The following is a 14,531-nucleotide window of genomic DNA, read 5'->3' on the forward strand; positions in this document are numbered from 1 at the left end:
TTCCTTCTTTCGTCAATGATGGTCAGTGGGTTGCAGTCGATGAGTGTAGGTATCGAGGAGAGGGGGTGCAGTAGGATCTTGCCATTTTGTCTTTTCCTTTAGTCAAAAGCCTGTGGTAACCGTGATGGGTCACTGTCAAAGATCTCTGTTGTGGTGTCAGTAATCACGGGTACATCGGGGTAGGGTCGGACGTTGAGGGAACGATCGATAATCGGGGTCGGGCCTCATCGCCGACAATAGGCTGGTGGCTGGAATCTGTAATTTCGTCGAGCATCGTCACAGGCAGATGATTTTTCTGGGGACCTCGATGATGTCTATGAATACCCACATGATTTTTTTTAGCCATGAAGAAGGGGTGAGGGGTCAGTGTGGATAGATAGAGGTGCTTCCTTAGTGATAGATGGGGCAGTTCGATCATCGTCGGGATGAATCCCAAGCAGTTTCCTTGGACTTTATCTCTAGTTCCATGAGGTCCATGAGTCTAGATGACTTTTTGGATATCTTCATGAATCCACCACATTGGTCACCAATATATGGACAACTTCACCGTTCCATAGATGTAGGGGGAGGTCTCTAATGATTATCCAGCCACCATAGGAAGGGACTTTCGGTTTGAGTTGACGTTTTGTGGTACTCCTTTGTAAGAAACGGAGTTTGTGAGGCCCGTATGTCTGCCAATCGGAGAGAGAAAGCAAAGGGCGCTCACTTGTGTGCCATCTTCACACCTCAGCAGAGCTATGTCAGCATGGATGGGGCTAATGGAACAGAACTAGCTTATCGCCAATTGGAGGGAGCGGAGGATAGAATGCCGGTCATCATGGAAGGAGTGACGTTGTACTATGATCCAATGGCTCCATGCAAATATTTCAGGGAAAAGGTTCGACTTGTTTGGCTTTTCAGGAGGGTGGAAAGCAGTTGTGGGTTAGTTAGGTGGGTGGGTGGGGTTACATAATGTTGTTTCTGGGGGGAGAGTAATGGCGGTTTGGGATCAGGTAATGTTGGCATGGGTTCCTTTTGGTTTGTCAGGGATTGTGCAATTGGGTTTCGAGGCGGTCGATCTTTATCAGTGGCCGGATAGCCATGGATAAGGCTGTAAAAAGCTTTCCATCCTCTCTTCCTGGCCTCGAGGGAACCATAATTCTATTTTGCCTCCATTGTTGTCCATTTTGTTGATTTCAATCCAGTAGCCTCGCTTGTTGTTCAGTTTTTGCACCCAAAGAGTATAGTCATTACAACGATGCTCTTTGAAGAACTTGTGGGTAAGGGGGGAGTCAAGTACGAGGTGGGTGGTGAGATTGGAGAGCCAAGATAAGGAGACTCATGTTAGTGAGAGGGAGGAGGAGTCCTTACCGCTCTCAGTCAGATGGGCGCGACTTCCTTGAAGTGCTCGTCAACCTTGATGGAAAGTGTGTTTACGTTCAACTGAAACTTTCGGGTGGGGTAGTTCCAGTTAGGCATGATGGGCGGAAGGGAGGAGAAGGGGGGGGGTGGGATATCAGACGGTGGCCGGTCCATGGCAGCGGTTGGCGGAAAAGTGGGGGGGTCGAGGGTGGAGGGTGGCGGGTAAGGAGACTCTCATAGTCAAAAGGAAATACACACTTTCTTTCACTCTATTCTTCACGTTGTTGGCAAACGTTAAAGGAATTTTTAAAGTGGGGGAGGTGGGGGAGATTATATGTCGGAATACTAGATAGCATTAATGCCCCATTGATAGCATAACATTATTCCACTTATGAAGGTGATTTTCTGACAAACACACTCCCAAATAAACCAACCTTGAATTGATGCAATAACTCATTTGACTAATCTACAACTAAAAAACTGTATAATGCCAGAGACAAATGAGAAAATCCTACCATTTTATGTCTAATCATGAAATTAAATGCATTTTTTTAACAAAAAAGAAGGGAAGAGTAATAAAAGAAAAAGGTTAGCACAGAGGGAGAAAGAGAATGACACCTTGACGACAAGACTTTCCCAATAAAGATCAAGTATGTCCATCATCGATAGTAACCTGTGGATTCCGTAAATCAGCATAGGTCCGAGGAAAATGATGTAGTAATTTTCCCAACTACATAGAAAACAAAGGAACAAAATTAGTCCATCCCATCTTACACAACTATATATACATATTTGAGACTTTACTTGTTCTTCAATTAAGAATAAAAACATAGTAAAAAACAAAAACTCACTGTGTGGAAGCCGCTATTGTCAAGCAGGCGCTGGTGCCTCTTACTTAATCCAGGTATGCAACCAACGGACTGGTCAAGAAATGACCTGCCAGATACTGCATTATGTTGTGATTTTAACTCCTTTTCTGAAGAGTCTCCATCGATAGCTGGATTACTAGATATTATTCCAGTCTCAATATTCGTAGGCAGAAGAGATGGACCAGCATTATAAGAATATTCTTCACTTACTGAAGAATTTCCTACACTTGGAACGACAGGGTACAGCGAAGACAGAGTTCCATCCAGACCATCTTGTACCCACTCTTCACAAGTTGAAGTCAGAAGGAAGTTCTCACCATTTTTAGCTGCTAAAAAGCTCGTAATATCTGAATAACATGCAGAGGCATCAAATAATTCAACTCGAGGAGAACTTCCCAATATGATGGATGGAAATTTTTTACATGCTACAGAAACATTATAATCATCCTCTGAATCTGATTGAATTGAACTGGATTGATTGTTGTATTGTCCATTCTCAATAAAATCATCATGAGCCATCACAACTGACATCTATAAGCAAACCAAATCTAAATATATCAAATAACAGTTAGGATATCAACTCATAATTTTATAGGCGCACAGTGGAACAAAAAAGCATAAAATTTAGAGTGAGTTGTAGAAGCCTTTTTAGCAGACAAAAAGATGAACACGGTGAGGAGGAAAATACGGATGGAGAGAGATGAGTTTTATTTTCATCGGAAACTAAAATATCATTCCAAAAATCAAGATACGTGGGAGGACAAGATTTTCTCTCCAAAGTCGATAGATTAAAAATAATTCTCTAATTAACTTGAGTTACAGCAAAGGAACTACAGAAGTATTTGGGCAAAATAAACCATCTAGAAGCTAAGAATTCAACCGAATGCACTGCTTCATCGTATCTCTGAAATTGTTCATAAAAAGTATGCCTATTTCTACCAACTGTCCATATAACCACCACAAACATGAAACACGAAACACTAGACCCCAGAGACTCAAGCAGGAAAACCTGACTCTTGAGGGAAAAACCTAAGCAACCTTAAACAAAAAAAAAAGCCCGCCCTTTTCTTGCAAAGTAAGAAAATATGCTCTTAGGATTCACCATCACTGCCACACACGATCATCTTTGAGGCATGGTACTCCAATTCATATTTTTCACTCAAATTCCAAGAGCAAGATTTTGTAGATAGAAACTAACCTTCTTCCGAATTTTGAGATTCCAAATAGCAATAGAAAGAAATTTTGGAGTAGTCAACGGAATAAAGAATGATAATTGTAGTATGGATTTGAAAGAAATAACTCCAGGCTTCTCCAGGTTCTAAGATCTAAAATTTTGCCAACTTTTTAATTTTATTGAGTACTAAAACTGCCAACTGTAAATATAACAATAGAACAACTTCAGCTTCAAACAGACAAAATATTTACATACAATTTCCCTACCTTATTTAGCAACTTTGCCCGATTCGATATGCTTGCAGCGCCATATTTGTCTACTTCTTCAAACAACTTACCTGCATACTTGTGCTTTGTTCTTAAGCACAACTTTGGTAGCATCGAGAGAACATAATGGAACCTGAGACAGAAGAGTGATGCGCTAATCTACCTGTCTGAATTGTATTTCACCATAACTACAAGCAGTTCATACTGAAATATCAACAATACCTCATGTTTTCACCCACAGCATTCCAATATCCTTTCTCAACATGAAAAGCTATTGCACTTCTCAATTGATGTCCACTGAAGCACTAAAACAGGAAACCCCATTCATTTATATAAGTCTAGGCATCTTTGTATGTCCAAAATTCATGGTAACATAAGATAAATAGGGAATAGAGTAGAATTCCACATAATTCAAAGGAATCTTTGATATCCAATCAAATAATTACGTTAAAATGCAATCTCTAAAGCATATAGGGAGTTCTAGTAAACAATGGAAAGAATAATAAATCATTTTCTAATGATCGTACATAAGATGCCAGCTGCGGAAGCATGAAGGTAAAGACCACAGCTACGAAGGAGAAGGATTGTTGAAAAGGCTCTTTATATTCTTAATCATTAACTACATAGAAACGTCCTTTTAATTCTAGACCTAGCTAGATGATAAATGGAAAGAGATACTGTACAGCTAGCAAGAAATTAGAGTATGTACAGTATATATGGATTTAGTTTTATTTTAAAGAAAACAAAAAAACAACAAGAAACTCTTTTACTGATGTAGTGAAAAGAACATTTAAAAATAAATAAAAAATAAAAAAGAAGTGTAATAATCCCACTAGGAGGCTATGAGCTTGCTAACAAACACTCCAATTCAGATAACCACAGGAGTGTAATGAAAAGAAACTGATAAAATACCAATATGAACAGTCTAATTATGACAAGTCAAAAACCTCCTTACGACTCCTTTCCTTTCCCTTAAAAACTCAATTCTTCCTTTCCAACCATAATCCACTTTGAGACAACATAACACAACCATCTATGACGAATGTCAAGAAGGGGCGAGCCAAATAAGGCAGAGCGAAACCATGGCAAGTTCGTTCAAAGAGATGTAACTATTCTTTTCTCAGAAAAATGCATCGTCAAGAGAGAAGTGATAAAGCTCTCAAATTGGTCAAGATTTAAGAAATGGATATAATGAAAAGACTATAATCACTGCTTTGCGCATACAGTTATCCTGAAGGAAAAAAAAAATTAATCGTGCTTTACCAAATAAAAAACCATAAAAGGAATCAGTAGATTTCTTCATCGCCTTTCAAATAATTGAGGGTACAATTCCATGTAAACATAAAGAAGTCATACCAGGCCATACGAATGAACGATTGAGATGATCAATGCCATGCGCAACAAGAGTGTAGGGAACGCTAGGCATGCCTAAATAGCGAAAGCATCAGACCTACAGGGCAAGTCCCCAAAGAGCTGCAAAAGAACGAATACATGGCATAATGCCAATTAACTTCAAAACTGGCCAAAGCTTAATGCAGTACGAACCAGAAACACGCAAAATAATTACTGATTCCGGAGAATAAACATCCATCCTGATCCCACTACTACCCTCAGCTAAAAGTGTAATCTAGTTCTTTCCTCCAAGATAAACAAGAGCGTCGATTATAAACCAGTAAATTAAGAATCAAAATAGCGAAAACAAACAAAATAGTCAGAAAAAATTAGAAGGGTTACTATCCTTTTCAGCATTTGCTTGCCCTAAACGTCGCACTTAATGCGCTAAGAACTGAACCACCATTTGTAGATGAAAATTCTAAGCTTAACAAAGAATTCTGAGTTCTAGTTCATCTACTTCGAATATTTGGAACGAGTAAAACATCAATAATTTAAGATGATACTTACGGAATCGCGGCGAATAATGGAGTGCGGATGGATGGATGCTCAAATGCTTCTTTGCTTGCTTTGTGAAGGTGAGAAATTTGCAGAGTCCAGAATCAGAGGCAGAGGGACTCACTGCGGGCAGGGGTAGCAAGCTCACGCAAACTGCCCGTATAAATGTCAGCTCTCAAATTTTATAGAAACGTTAACAGAAATATCGCTAAAATATTGAGCACGAGTATTTTACTCTTTTTAAGTTTAGTAGTAGTGCCACGTGCAAATAAACGTAATATTCTTTTATTTAATTTTCATTAATAAAAATATCACTATTTATTTAAAAAATATATCAAAAGTAAAAAACTTAAAAGAAATGTTTATAAATGAATAGAATTATATAACTCATTTTTGTTGGTGAAATAATGTTGGAAGAAAATTTTACTTTATATTTTTAAAAAAAGGTATAAAATTTTTCAACAAAAGTAAAATGATTTTTCATATTCAATTTTTTTAAAATTAGATATATTTATTAGGTGAACTTAAATTTTCATTTATTCAAAATTGATTTCCCTTTTACTTAATAAAAATATGATTGATTCCTTCCCCTAATTCATTTTTAGCATTAAGAACTTATACATTTTTCTTTAAAACAATAGATACTCATAAATTTATATCTATAAGTTAATTTTACTTATTATATTTGGGTATTTAATAAATAAATATAATAATTACTGTAATAAAAATTATTATATTATAATATTTCTACAATATTTATTTTTAATCCACTTTTAATTTGTTATATTAATTTTAATGAGTTGTAATAAATTTACAATTGTGAATAGAAATACACTTTAGAGTTTTAATTTAACACATTTATAAATCAATGCACAAAATATTCCTATGCATAATAGAATATCATTTTTTAGCTACTTTTAATTTAACAATTACTAAAAATATGCTATTTCCTTCGAATGAAATGCAACAAATAAAAATAATAGCATTATTGCTTAATGTTGTTAGTAGGAGATAACTTTTCTTTTATCTACAAATAGGAGAGAAAGTTGATTGAATAATCCATATTACATAGAATAAAAAATCATAACAATACTAATTGTAAAATAATTTATAATAGGAATGATTTAATACCTGAATTTCTCAGAAATTGCTCACCTTCGATTGATGTTGAGATCAAATTGTAAGATTCAATAACTTCTATTTATAAACAACATTGTTCTGCAACTCTTATAAATAAAGACGCTCAACGTGCTACGCCATCGTGCACTATGACGCTACCAGATCTATGTATAAAATTTAAAAGAATTGATCAAGAAATGAAAGGAAGCAAACTAAAGAAGAGAGCTAAATTAGGAGGAACTCATATATATATATATTATATATACACCTGTAGAGGATGGATATAAGTTGAAAAACTTTTGAGATTCCAATACTTCTGAATTCCATTAATTTTCAATTAAAGTAAAATCATAAATTGTTAGGAGTAAATATACGTAACTTTTCATATTCAAGCTTGGTAAATTAAAAATCGATAAGTGGGTAGAATAGTCCAAAAATATTTTTCGAAGATGCTCCCTTTATAATATAGTATAAATGTCTGATATTTTTTTGATATTTTTTTTTATAATTTTTTAATTTTTCACGATACTATGGGAATATTGATTCAGCTATATATGTTAATTATCAGTGAGCTATGACAGGCGAACTCTATGGATATATACAAGTTTACATGAAAATGTCACTATGTTGATATAAATTTAATACCTTACCTTATTTTAGGTAGTATTATCCATTTTTCTTACTCAAAAATATCCACAACTTTCTTAAATTTTAGTTTTAGGTTTGATTTGATATTCATTTTGGTTTTTTTTTAAGAGAACAAACTAAGGTACGAGAGCTCCTCTCAAAAGGAGGTTGTGGTAAACGAAACGTTGTGGTTCGTCTGAGGCTTCACTTTCGTTGGTGTGGGGTGGGGAATGGATCTTGTGGAAGAGTGGAGCAAGCTCAAACTAACATCCACTAAAGAAGAGGTCTTAGTGGATGTGGATGCTGGGGCGACTTACAAATTGGTTGGCAGTTAGAAGCTTGTGTTGCAGGGAGCTGCTACTTACGAGAATTATTTCGTGTGAAGTATTGTGGAAGGTTCTCAAACCATCATTGTGGAAAGTAGAAAAAAATCTGATGATTGAAACCATTGGACGGAACATCTTTTTGTTCCGTTTTGAATCAGCAAGAGATTGTGATAGAGTTCTCAAGACAGACCCATGGTCTTTTGATAAAGCTTTGCTGATTTTGCAGAAACCTTCGAGGTTGATAAAATCGTCACTCTTAGAGTTCAAGTTTGTGTCGTTCTGGACCCATTTTCTTGATCTTACTTTGGAATATATGAACGAGGCAATGACAACTTGGTAGGGTAATGCTATTGGGGGTGTGTGAAGAAGTCAACTGTGATTAGGAAGAATTACGATGGGGAAAAGTTTGCACGTTAAAATAAAATATGATGTTACTTAGCCGATAAGAAGGGGAATAAAGATCAACATTGTTGGACAAGAGGGTGTATGTTGGATTTAATGAGTATGAATATGAAAGACTCCTAGATTTCTATTATCACTGTAGAATCATCTAACATCTGGTAAAAGACTGTACTGCTGCTGTTGAAGTATGGAGCGGAAAAAAAAAGGCTATTTAGCACCTTACGGCCCTTGGCTCGGTTATTAGGGCTCAGTGAAAGGGAGGACTGGACACCATCATACTGGAATGTTTCAATCTGATTCTGAAGATAATTCATCAACAAGCCAAAATCAGAGCACTAAGAAGGAAGGGGTAACCAGGAAGTTAACGATAGGAAGATGGTGTTGTCGGAAGATGTGAAGGAGACGGTGGCCACGACGAAGATGATGACTGGAGAGGAGAATGTCGGCAGGCGGCCGGGGAAGGAAGCAGTTACGGAAAGTACTAAGGTATGTGACATAAATGTGATTGATACTATTCCCTTCTACGGAAGAGATTTGGAAAAAGAATTTGCTCAATCTCAGAATCTGGTGGGATCTATAGAAGGGATGGAATCTTTTCCAAGAAAATGAATGTGCCTAAAACAGTTCAGGCGAGGGATCGGAGAATACTACAGATGCTATTTATGGTGAATCCAAAGGAGAAATGATGGAGGTTTTTGTAGAGGAAGGTACTCATGTTGGGCCAATTATAGGTGTGGGCCCAAGCCCTACCTAGAAGGTTGTAGAAGGAAGCCCAAAACCTTTTAAACAATGGAAATGCTAGGCCTGTGAAAAGCTTTCAGGGGGGCTTGGGATGTCTAATTTGAAGGGGCGGAAGCGGGAGGGGGATGGCATGGTAGAATATAATAATGCAAAGAAGACAAAACTACTTACAGATGAAAGGTTTGAGGCGAATATATATTGGCAGAGACTCTAATGTAGCCTTGTCAGGAACAATGAAGATTTTATGTTGGAATGTCCGAGGATTAGGGAATCCAAGGACATTCAGAGATGTATGTGACGCTTTAGGTCACTTAAATCTCCATGTTCTTTTTATTTTGGAGTAAAAATGTAATTCAAGTACTTTCAATAATTTAAAAGTTCGTTTGCAGTATTACGGGTGTTTTGTGATAGATTGTTGTGGGAAAAATGGTGGCCTAGGTTAGCTTTGGAAGGAAGGTGTTGATCTTACTATTCGTTCATATTCAAACTTCCATATTGATGCTTTAGTAAAGTGGAACGCCGCAACCTTCCGTTTCTCAGGGATTTATGGAAAACCAAAATCTCATAGCATGCATCTCATTTGGGAGCTTCTAAGACGACTGCACAATGAGGAGAATTCAGCTTGGATAACGGGGGGTGATTTGAACGAAATTTTGTTTATGGAAGAGAAGGAGGAAGGGGGCAGAGACATAATTTCACCGCTGATGAGGAATTTTTTATGGTAGATGATTGTAGGCTACAAGACCTGGGCTTTAAGGGCTCTATTTTTACACGATGTAACAGGAGGAGCAGAGTGCACAAATCAGTGAGAGATTAGACCGTTTCCTCAATAATAAAGCTTTTATAAAATTTGTGGGAGAATTTCAGTGTTCACCATCAGGATTGGGCAAAGTCTGACCATAGGCCTATATTTACTTCAACTCTGTGACACTACGATTGCACAAGTTTGGCGAAATTACGCTTTCAAATTCGATGAAGTGTGGACCAAATCAGAGGAGTGTGAGAATATTATTAAAGCTGTTGGTGTGCTGAATCAAAATAGCCTTGAAGGATGCCTTAAGAGTTGTGCTGAAATGTTTGGGCAGTTTAGTAAAGGGTACAACAAATCTTTCAAAAATCAAATCAAGCACATTCGTTCAGCCCTTTCCCACATCTATGCAGGTCCCCCTTGAGATTTTGAGCAAATCAATAATTGGGAGCGAGAGTTAGAAATCTTTTGGAAGCAAAGATCCCGTGAAAATTAGTTAAATTAGGAAGATAGGAATACAAAGTGGTACCACAAACGTGCAAGTATGAGGAGGCAAAAAAACTCTAATAAGGGGTATTGAGACTGAGAATAATGTGTGGACGTAGGATATGTCTAAAGTGGAGGAAAGTTTTTCGTTTATTTTGAAGACATTTTCTCCTTTTCAAAACCTAGGGAAGAGGACATGCTCAAAATTCTCCAGAATGTCCCAAGTATGGTAATTGAGGAGATGAACGCGAGGTTGCTTGCTCCTTTTAGCAGATCGAAAATGAATATGCGCTCAAACAGTGCACTCTAAAAAGCACCACGACTTGACGGATTCCCAGCGTTATTTTACCAGAAGTATTGGAGGTCAGTGGGAAATATAACGGTGGGAAACTGTCTGGACATTCTCAATCGGAAGCGCTCTATCAAAGAATGGAACTCTACTTTTATTGCTCTAATCCTGAAAGTTCCAAAGCCACGCACGGTATCAGATTACCGTCCGACCAGTCTCTGCAATGTCTCTTATAAGATCATTACGAAGGTCTTGACCAACAAATTGAAATCTGTCCTTAATGTGATTATTTCAGATAGTCAATCTGCTTTCATTCCAAGAATGGTAATTTATGATAATATTGTCATTGGTCATGAGTGTATCTACGCAATGAAGAAAAAACGTACAAGCTTGGTGGGGGTTGACATCTCTAAAGCTGGACATGAGCAAGGCGTACGATCGTGTGGAATGAATTTCATAGAGAAAATGATGTTGGCAAGGGGCTTGATTCTCGATGGGTGGATTTAGTTATGGAGTGCATTACGTCCTACTCCTTTTTGGTACTTATAAACGACAAGGCTAAAGGCAACATAATTCCACAAAGAGGGTTAAGGCAAGGGGGCCATTTATCCCTCTACCTTATCCTTATTTGTGCAGAGGGACTTTCTCCGACTATCCAAATAGCACATGAATCAAGCAGGATTCAGGTATTTCCTTAGCACCTTCATGCCCAACCATTTCTCATATTTTCTTTGCATACGATAACTTGATCTTCTGCAAGGCTACGATTCCTGAGCTCTATGCTTTAAAGATAATCCTACTTGATTATGAAAAGGCATCTGGACAGAAGGTTAACTTCGATAAATCAGCCTTGTGGTTTTCTACAAATGTTGGGGATTATTTCAAAAATTATATGACATCTATTTCGGGAATGAAGCTGGTCCCTCATTTAAGATTATCTGGGCCTCCCATCGAGCCTTTCGCATAGTGAAAGCAGGAGTGATTTTATGAAGATCAAAGATAGAGTTTAGAAGGTGGTTCAGGGTAGGAAAGCCAGTTTTTTCTCGGCTGGTGGTAAGGAGGTGCTGATTAAGAGCATAGCTCAAGCTATCCCGACATATGTTGTCGCAACGTCATCGCAACGCGGAGCGATCGACGTTATCCCCTGAAGTATCTCTTTCGAGATTAGGGTTTAGAGTCGCCACCAATCATCTACGAGGTATGATTGGTCACCTATTTAAAAAAACAAGATCTACAAAAAACAGATTGTTGGTTCAAGAGTCGACTGAGCGTAGGGAAGGTGTTAGCACCCTACAACACCCATTTGAAAACGGTACCATTGATAAGACTTGATTTAAGGCTAAAAAAGGGTAGGTTTGCATGCTTAAGTAACTTATATTTGGGATGAAAATGTATGTTCATGCATATAATTTAGGAAAAATGTGCATAATTTGTGATTAGGGACTTGGAATTCAGTTATAGGTAAATGAAGGCTAATTTGTGTAAATATGCTTATTTTGTAAGGAAAAATGAAGATTTATGATCACAATGCGTCAGACACATTGCAAGGCCGAAATTTTTCCAGCTTCACAATGCTTCAGCCACATTCGATGCCTAGATTGTCAAAACGAAATAACCACTTTTGACCAAGTAATTGGTCCAAGATTTGGTTTTACTCCTAATATCTCTACAACAAGTGGTTGCCAACTTCCCTTGAATTTCTCAAACCCTTGTTACTTCCATGGCCTATAAAAGGAGCCTCCAAGCATCACTTCTACACACCTCATTTTCATGTCTTTGCTTTCCCTTTCTAAATTCTTGTCAACTTTAGCTTTTAAGTTTTAATTTTAGCTTAAGTTTTGTTCTTCCTTTATTGTTTTTACAATTTTTCCTTGCTTATTTTATTGCAACTCTAGTTATTATAATTTATGTTCTTCTTTCCCGATTCAATGAAAATGAATTTCTGTTGTTATCTTCTTTTGCTATTGCATTTATTTTAATTCCATGAGTAGCTAAATTAATTTTTCCAACCCTCTTACGAATGATTTAGTTTCCATCATTTTAATTACATCTATCAGATAGCACGGCGTTTACGCTCAAATTGCTTATCTTGATTGAGTTAATTAATCTAGTTGATTTTACTTGCTGGCCACCTGTTTAAATCACAACAGTTGAGTTTAATTCTGAAAAGGTTAGAGTCAACGAAGTTCATCAAGATAAAATGGGAAGTTACTTAGACATAAGAACTTAAACAAGTTCCTAGACATAGGCTCTCTTACCCATTAAACGTAAGTTGGAGTTTTAATTACTTAGGATTCTTCTAGTATTTTACAGACATATTTAAATACTGGCCTAATCTTCTAAACAAACCAAAAGCGGTATGGAATAAGAGTTGAACCAGTTTGCAATTGGAGAGTAAATTTAGTGTGAGATTCTGATAGGTGTAATTCATTTCTCTTCAAGTTAGTCAGTAGTATGAGGGTTGGTTTCAAAATTCTATTTTATTAAATTATAAAACGTACATTTCAACCAATCAATTATTTTTATTCCCAAACTCGATTGCTCATTCCAACAATTTGCAAAATCAATTTTAAAAGAAAACTAGTCCCTGTGGAGATGAACTTGGAATATTTCCAGATTATTACTTGTGACAGTGTGCACTTGCACTCGTCCCTCTTGCTATTAAGCAGAGGCGCAACAAGTTTTTGGCGCCGTTGCCGGGGACTTTTTTTCATTTTAATTTATTTCTGGTGGTGGTGTGGTAAGGAGGTGCTGATTAAGAGCATAGCTCAAGCTATCCCGACATATGTTGTCGCAACGTCATCGCGACGCGGAGCGATCGACGTTATCCCCTGAGGGTCTTTTTCGAGATTAGGGTTTAGAGTCGCCACCAATCATCTACAAGGTATGATTGGTCACCTATTTTAAAAAACAAGATCTACAAAAAACAGATTGTTGGTTCAAGAGTCGACTGAGCGTAGGGAAGGTGTTAGCACCCTACAACACCCATTTGAAAACGGTACCATATTTTGTCATAAATTATCCTATTATATTATTTGGTCCAAAAGAAAATATTTTTGTGTTTTTTATTTAAATGTCTCACGTTATATTAATTCACACTATGTTATAAGATATGAATTAATAGGTATGAGTAACACAAAGGAAATTAGAAAAATTTTATCACCTCGAGAATATTGGAAGGTTCTAATTCTCGTCATTGGAGTTTTTGAAATAATTATTTATTCAAAATAATAATAAATAAAAAATACTTTTATTTTAACAAACCTTTTATTTTAAAAACAAACTTTTACTTCATTTGTAATTTGGGATTCATTTTAACTTAAAACAAAATGTATTTTAAAAGAATTAATTTTCTTTATTCTAAAACAAAGTCTTATTACCTTTCATTTACTTTTTTTTAAAAAAACTTTACTTTTAAGATTTCCTTAAAAAAAAGATTTCCAAAAGAAATTTAAAAGAAAAAAATTTTAAAAAGTTTTTATTTTTGAATTCACCATTTTTACCACTTTTCAATTTAAAACACAATCTACTTTTAAAAATATTTATTATTTTTTTTAAGAAATTTATTTAGTTAAACTTTACTTTAGAAACAAAATCTTTTTGTTAAAAAGAAATTTTATTTATCAAAATCTTTTATTTTTTTCAAAAACATATTTAAAATATATTTAAAAGGTTTTGTTTTATTTTAAAAAGTTTTGTTTATTTAGAACAAATATTTTATATTTGTTAAAAACAATTTGTTATTTTTTTTAAAAGAGACGTATCCTTCGTAGGACTTTTTTTTTTTTTAAAGAATGTTAAAGGATTTATACGTAGTATCAGAGTGTACCGTCTACCAGCAGAACGTGAAGTTTTGCTTCGTCGAAGTTTTGCTTGGTTGTGGAGGTCACGAGGCTTCGTGGGTGGTTGGTCGTGTGTGCTCGCCGGTCTTGTAGAGTGCGTTGCCGCTGGGATGGGTCGCTGGAGTTTATTGTAGAGAGAGAAAGAGGGTGTGAGAGGTAGGTAGAAGATGAAGAAGGAGAAAGAGAGAGTGGTGAGAGGTAGAAGATGAAGAAGAAGGTGACCCTTTTAAGAGAGAGGAATAAAACTGAGTTTTTCTAGGGGCTAATACTTTGTCCTTCTCTGTTTTGTGTGTCCTGTGTTGTCTTCCTTTATGTGTGCCCCCTCTATTAAATACCCAAATTTGCAACGGTAACAAAAATGAATAGAGGAAAAAGTGGGGAAGATGAAGGATAAAAAAGCCACGTAAACAA

At 36.3% G+C, this 14,531-nt stretch overlaps 1 protein-coding gene across 1 annotated transcript; it reads right to left on the reverse strand.

Moving 5' to 3' along the window:
• Positions 1 to 1,958: 1,958 nt before the first annotated feature.
• LOC111018320 (ATP-dependent DNA helicase homolog RECG1, chloroplastic/mitochondrial-like) lies at positions 1,959 to 5,730 on the reverse strand. The gene is made up of 6 exons (XM_088117844.1): positions 5,553 to 5,730; positions 5,007 to 5,123; positions 3,873 to 3,955; positions 3,651 to 3,783; positions 2,193 to 2,741; positions 1,959 to 2,071 (listed from the first exon to the last, which is right to left on the reverse strand). The coding sequence occupies exons 2-6, from the start codon at positions 5,043 to 5,045 to the stop codon at positions 1,988 to 1,990; spliced, it is 888 nt and encodes a 295-aa protein (XP_087973970.1). The 5' UTR covers positions 5,046 to 5,123; positions 5,553 to 5,730; the 3' UTR covers positions 1,959 to 1,987.
• Between the last annotated feature and the right edge of the window lie 8,801 nt (positions 5,731 to 14,531).

This window comes from Momordica charantia (genome assembly GCF_013281855.1).
Source record: "Momordica charantia cultivar OHB3-1 chromosome 9 unlocalized genomic scaffold, Mcharantia_2.0 BLBB01000009.1, whole genome shotgun sequence".
NCBI classification, from domain to species: domain Eukaryota; kingdom Viridiplantae; phylum Streptophyta; class Magnoliopsida; order Cucurbitales; family Cucurbitaceae; genus Momordica; species Momordica charantia.

Coding starts and splice junctions, on each gene's coding strand:
- LOC111018320 (XM_088117844.1), bottom strand. CDS start 5,045: ATGGCATTGATCATCTCAATCGTTCATTCGTATGGCCTG. Junction 3,784..3,872: donor GCTGTGGGTGAAAACATGAG/GTATTGTTGATA, acceptor CTTCTGTCTCAG/GTTCCATTATGTTCTCTCGA. Junction 2,742..3,650: donor GGGCAAAGTTGCTAAATAAG/GTAGGGAAATTG, acceptor GTTTGCTTATAG/ATGTCAGTTGTGATGGCTCA.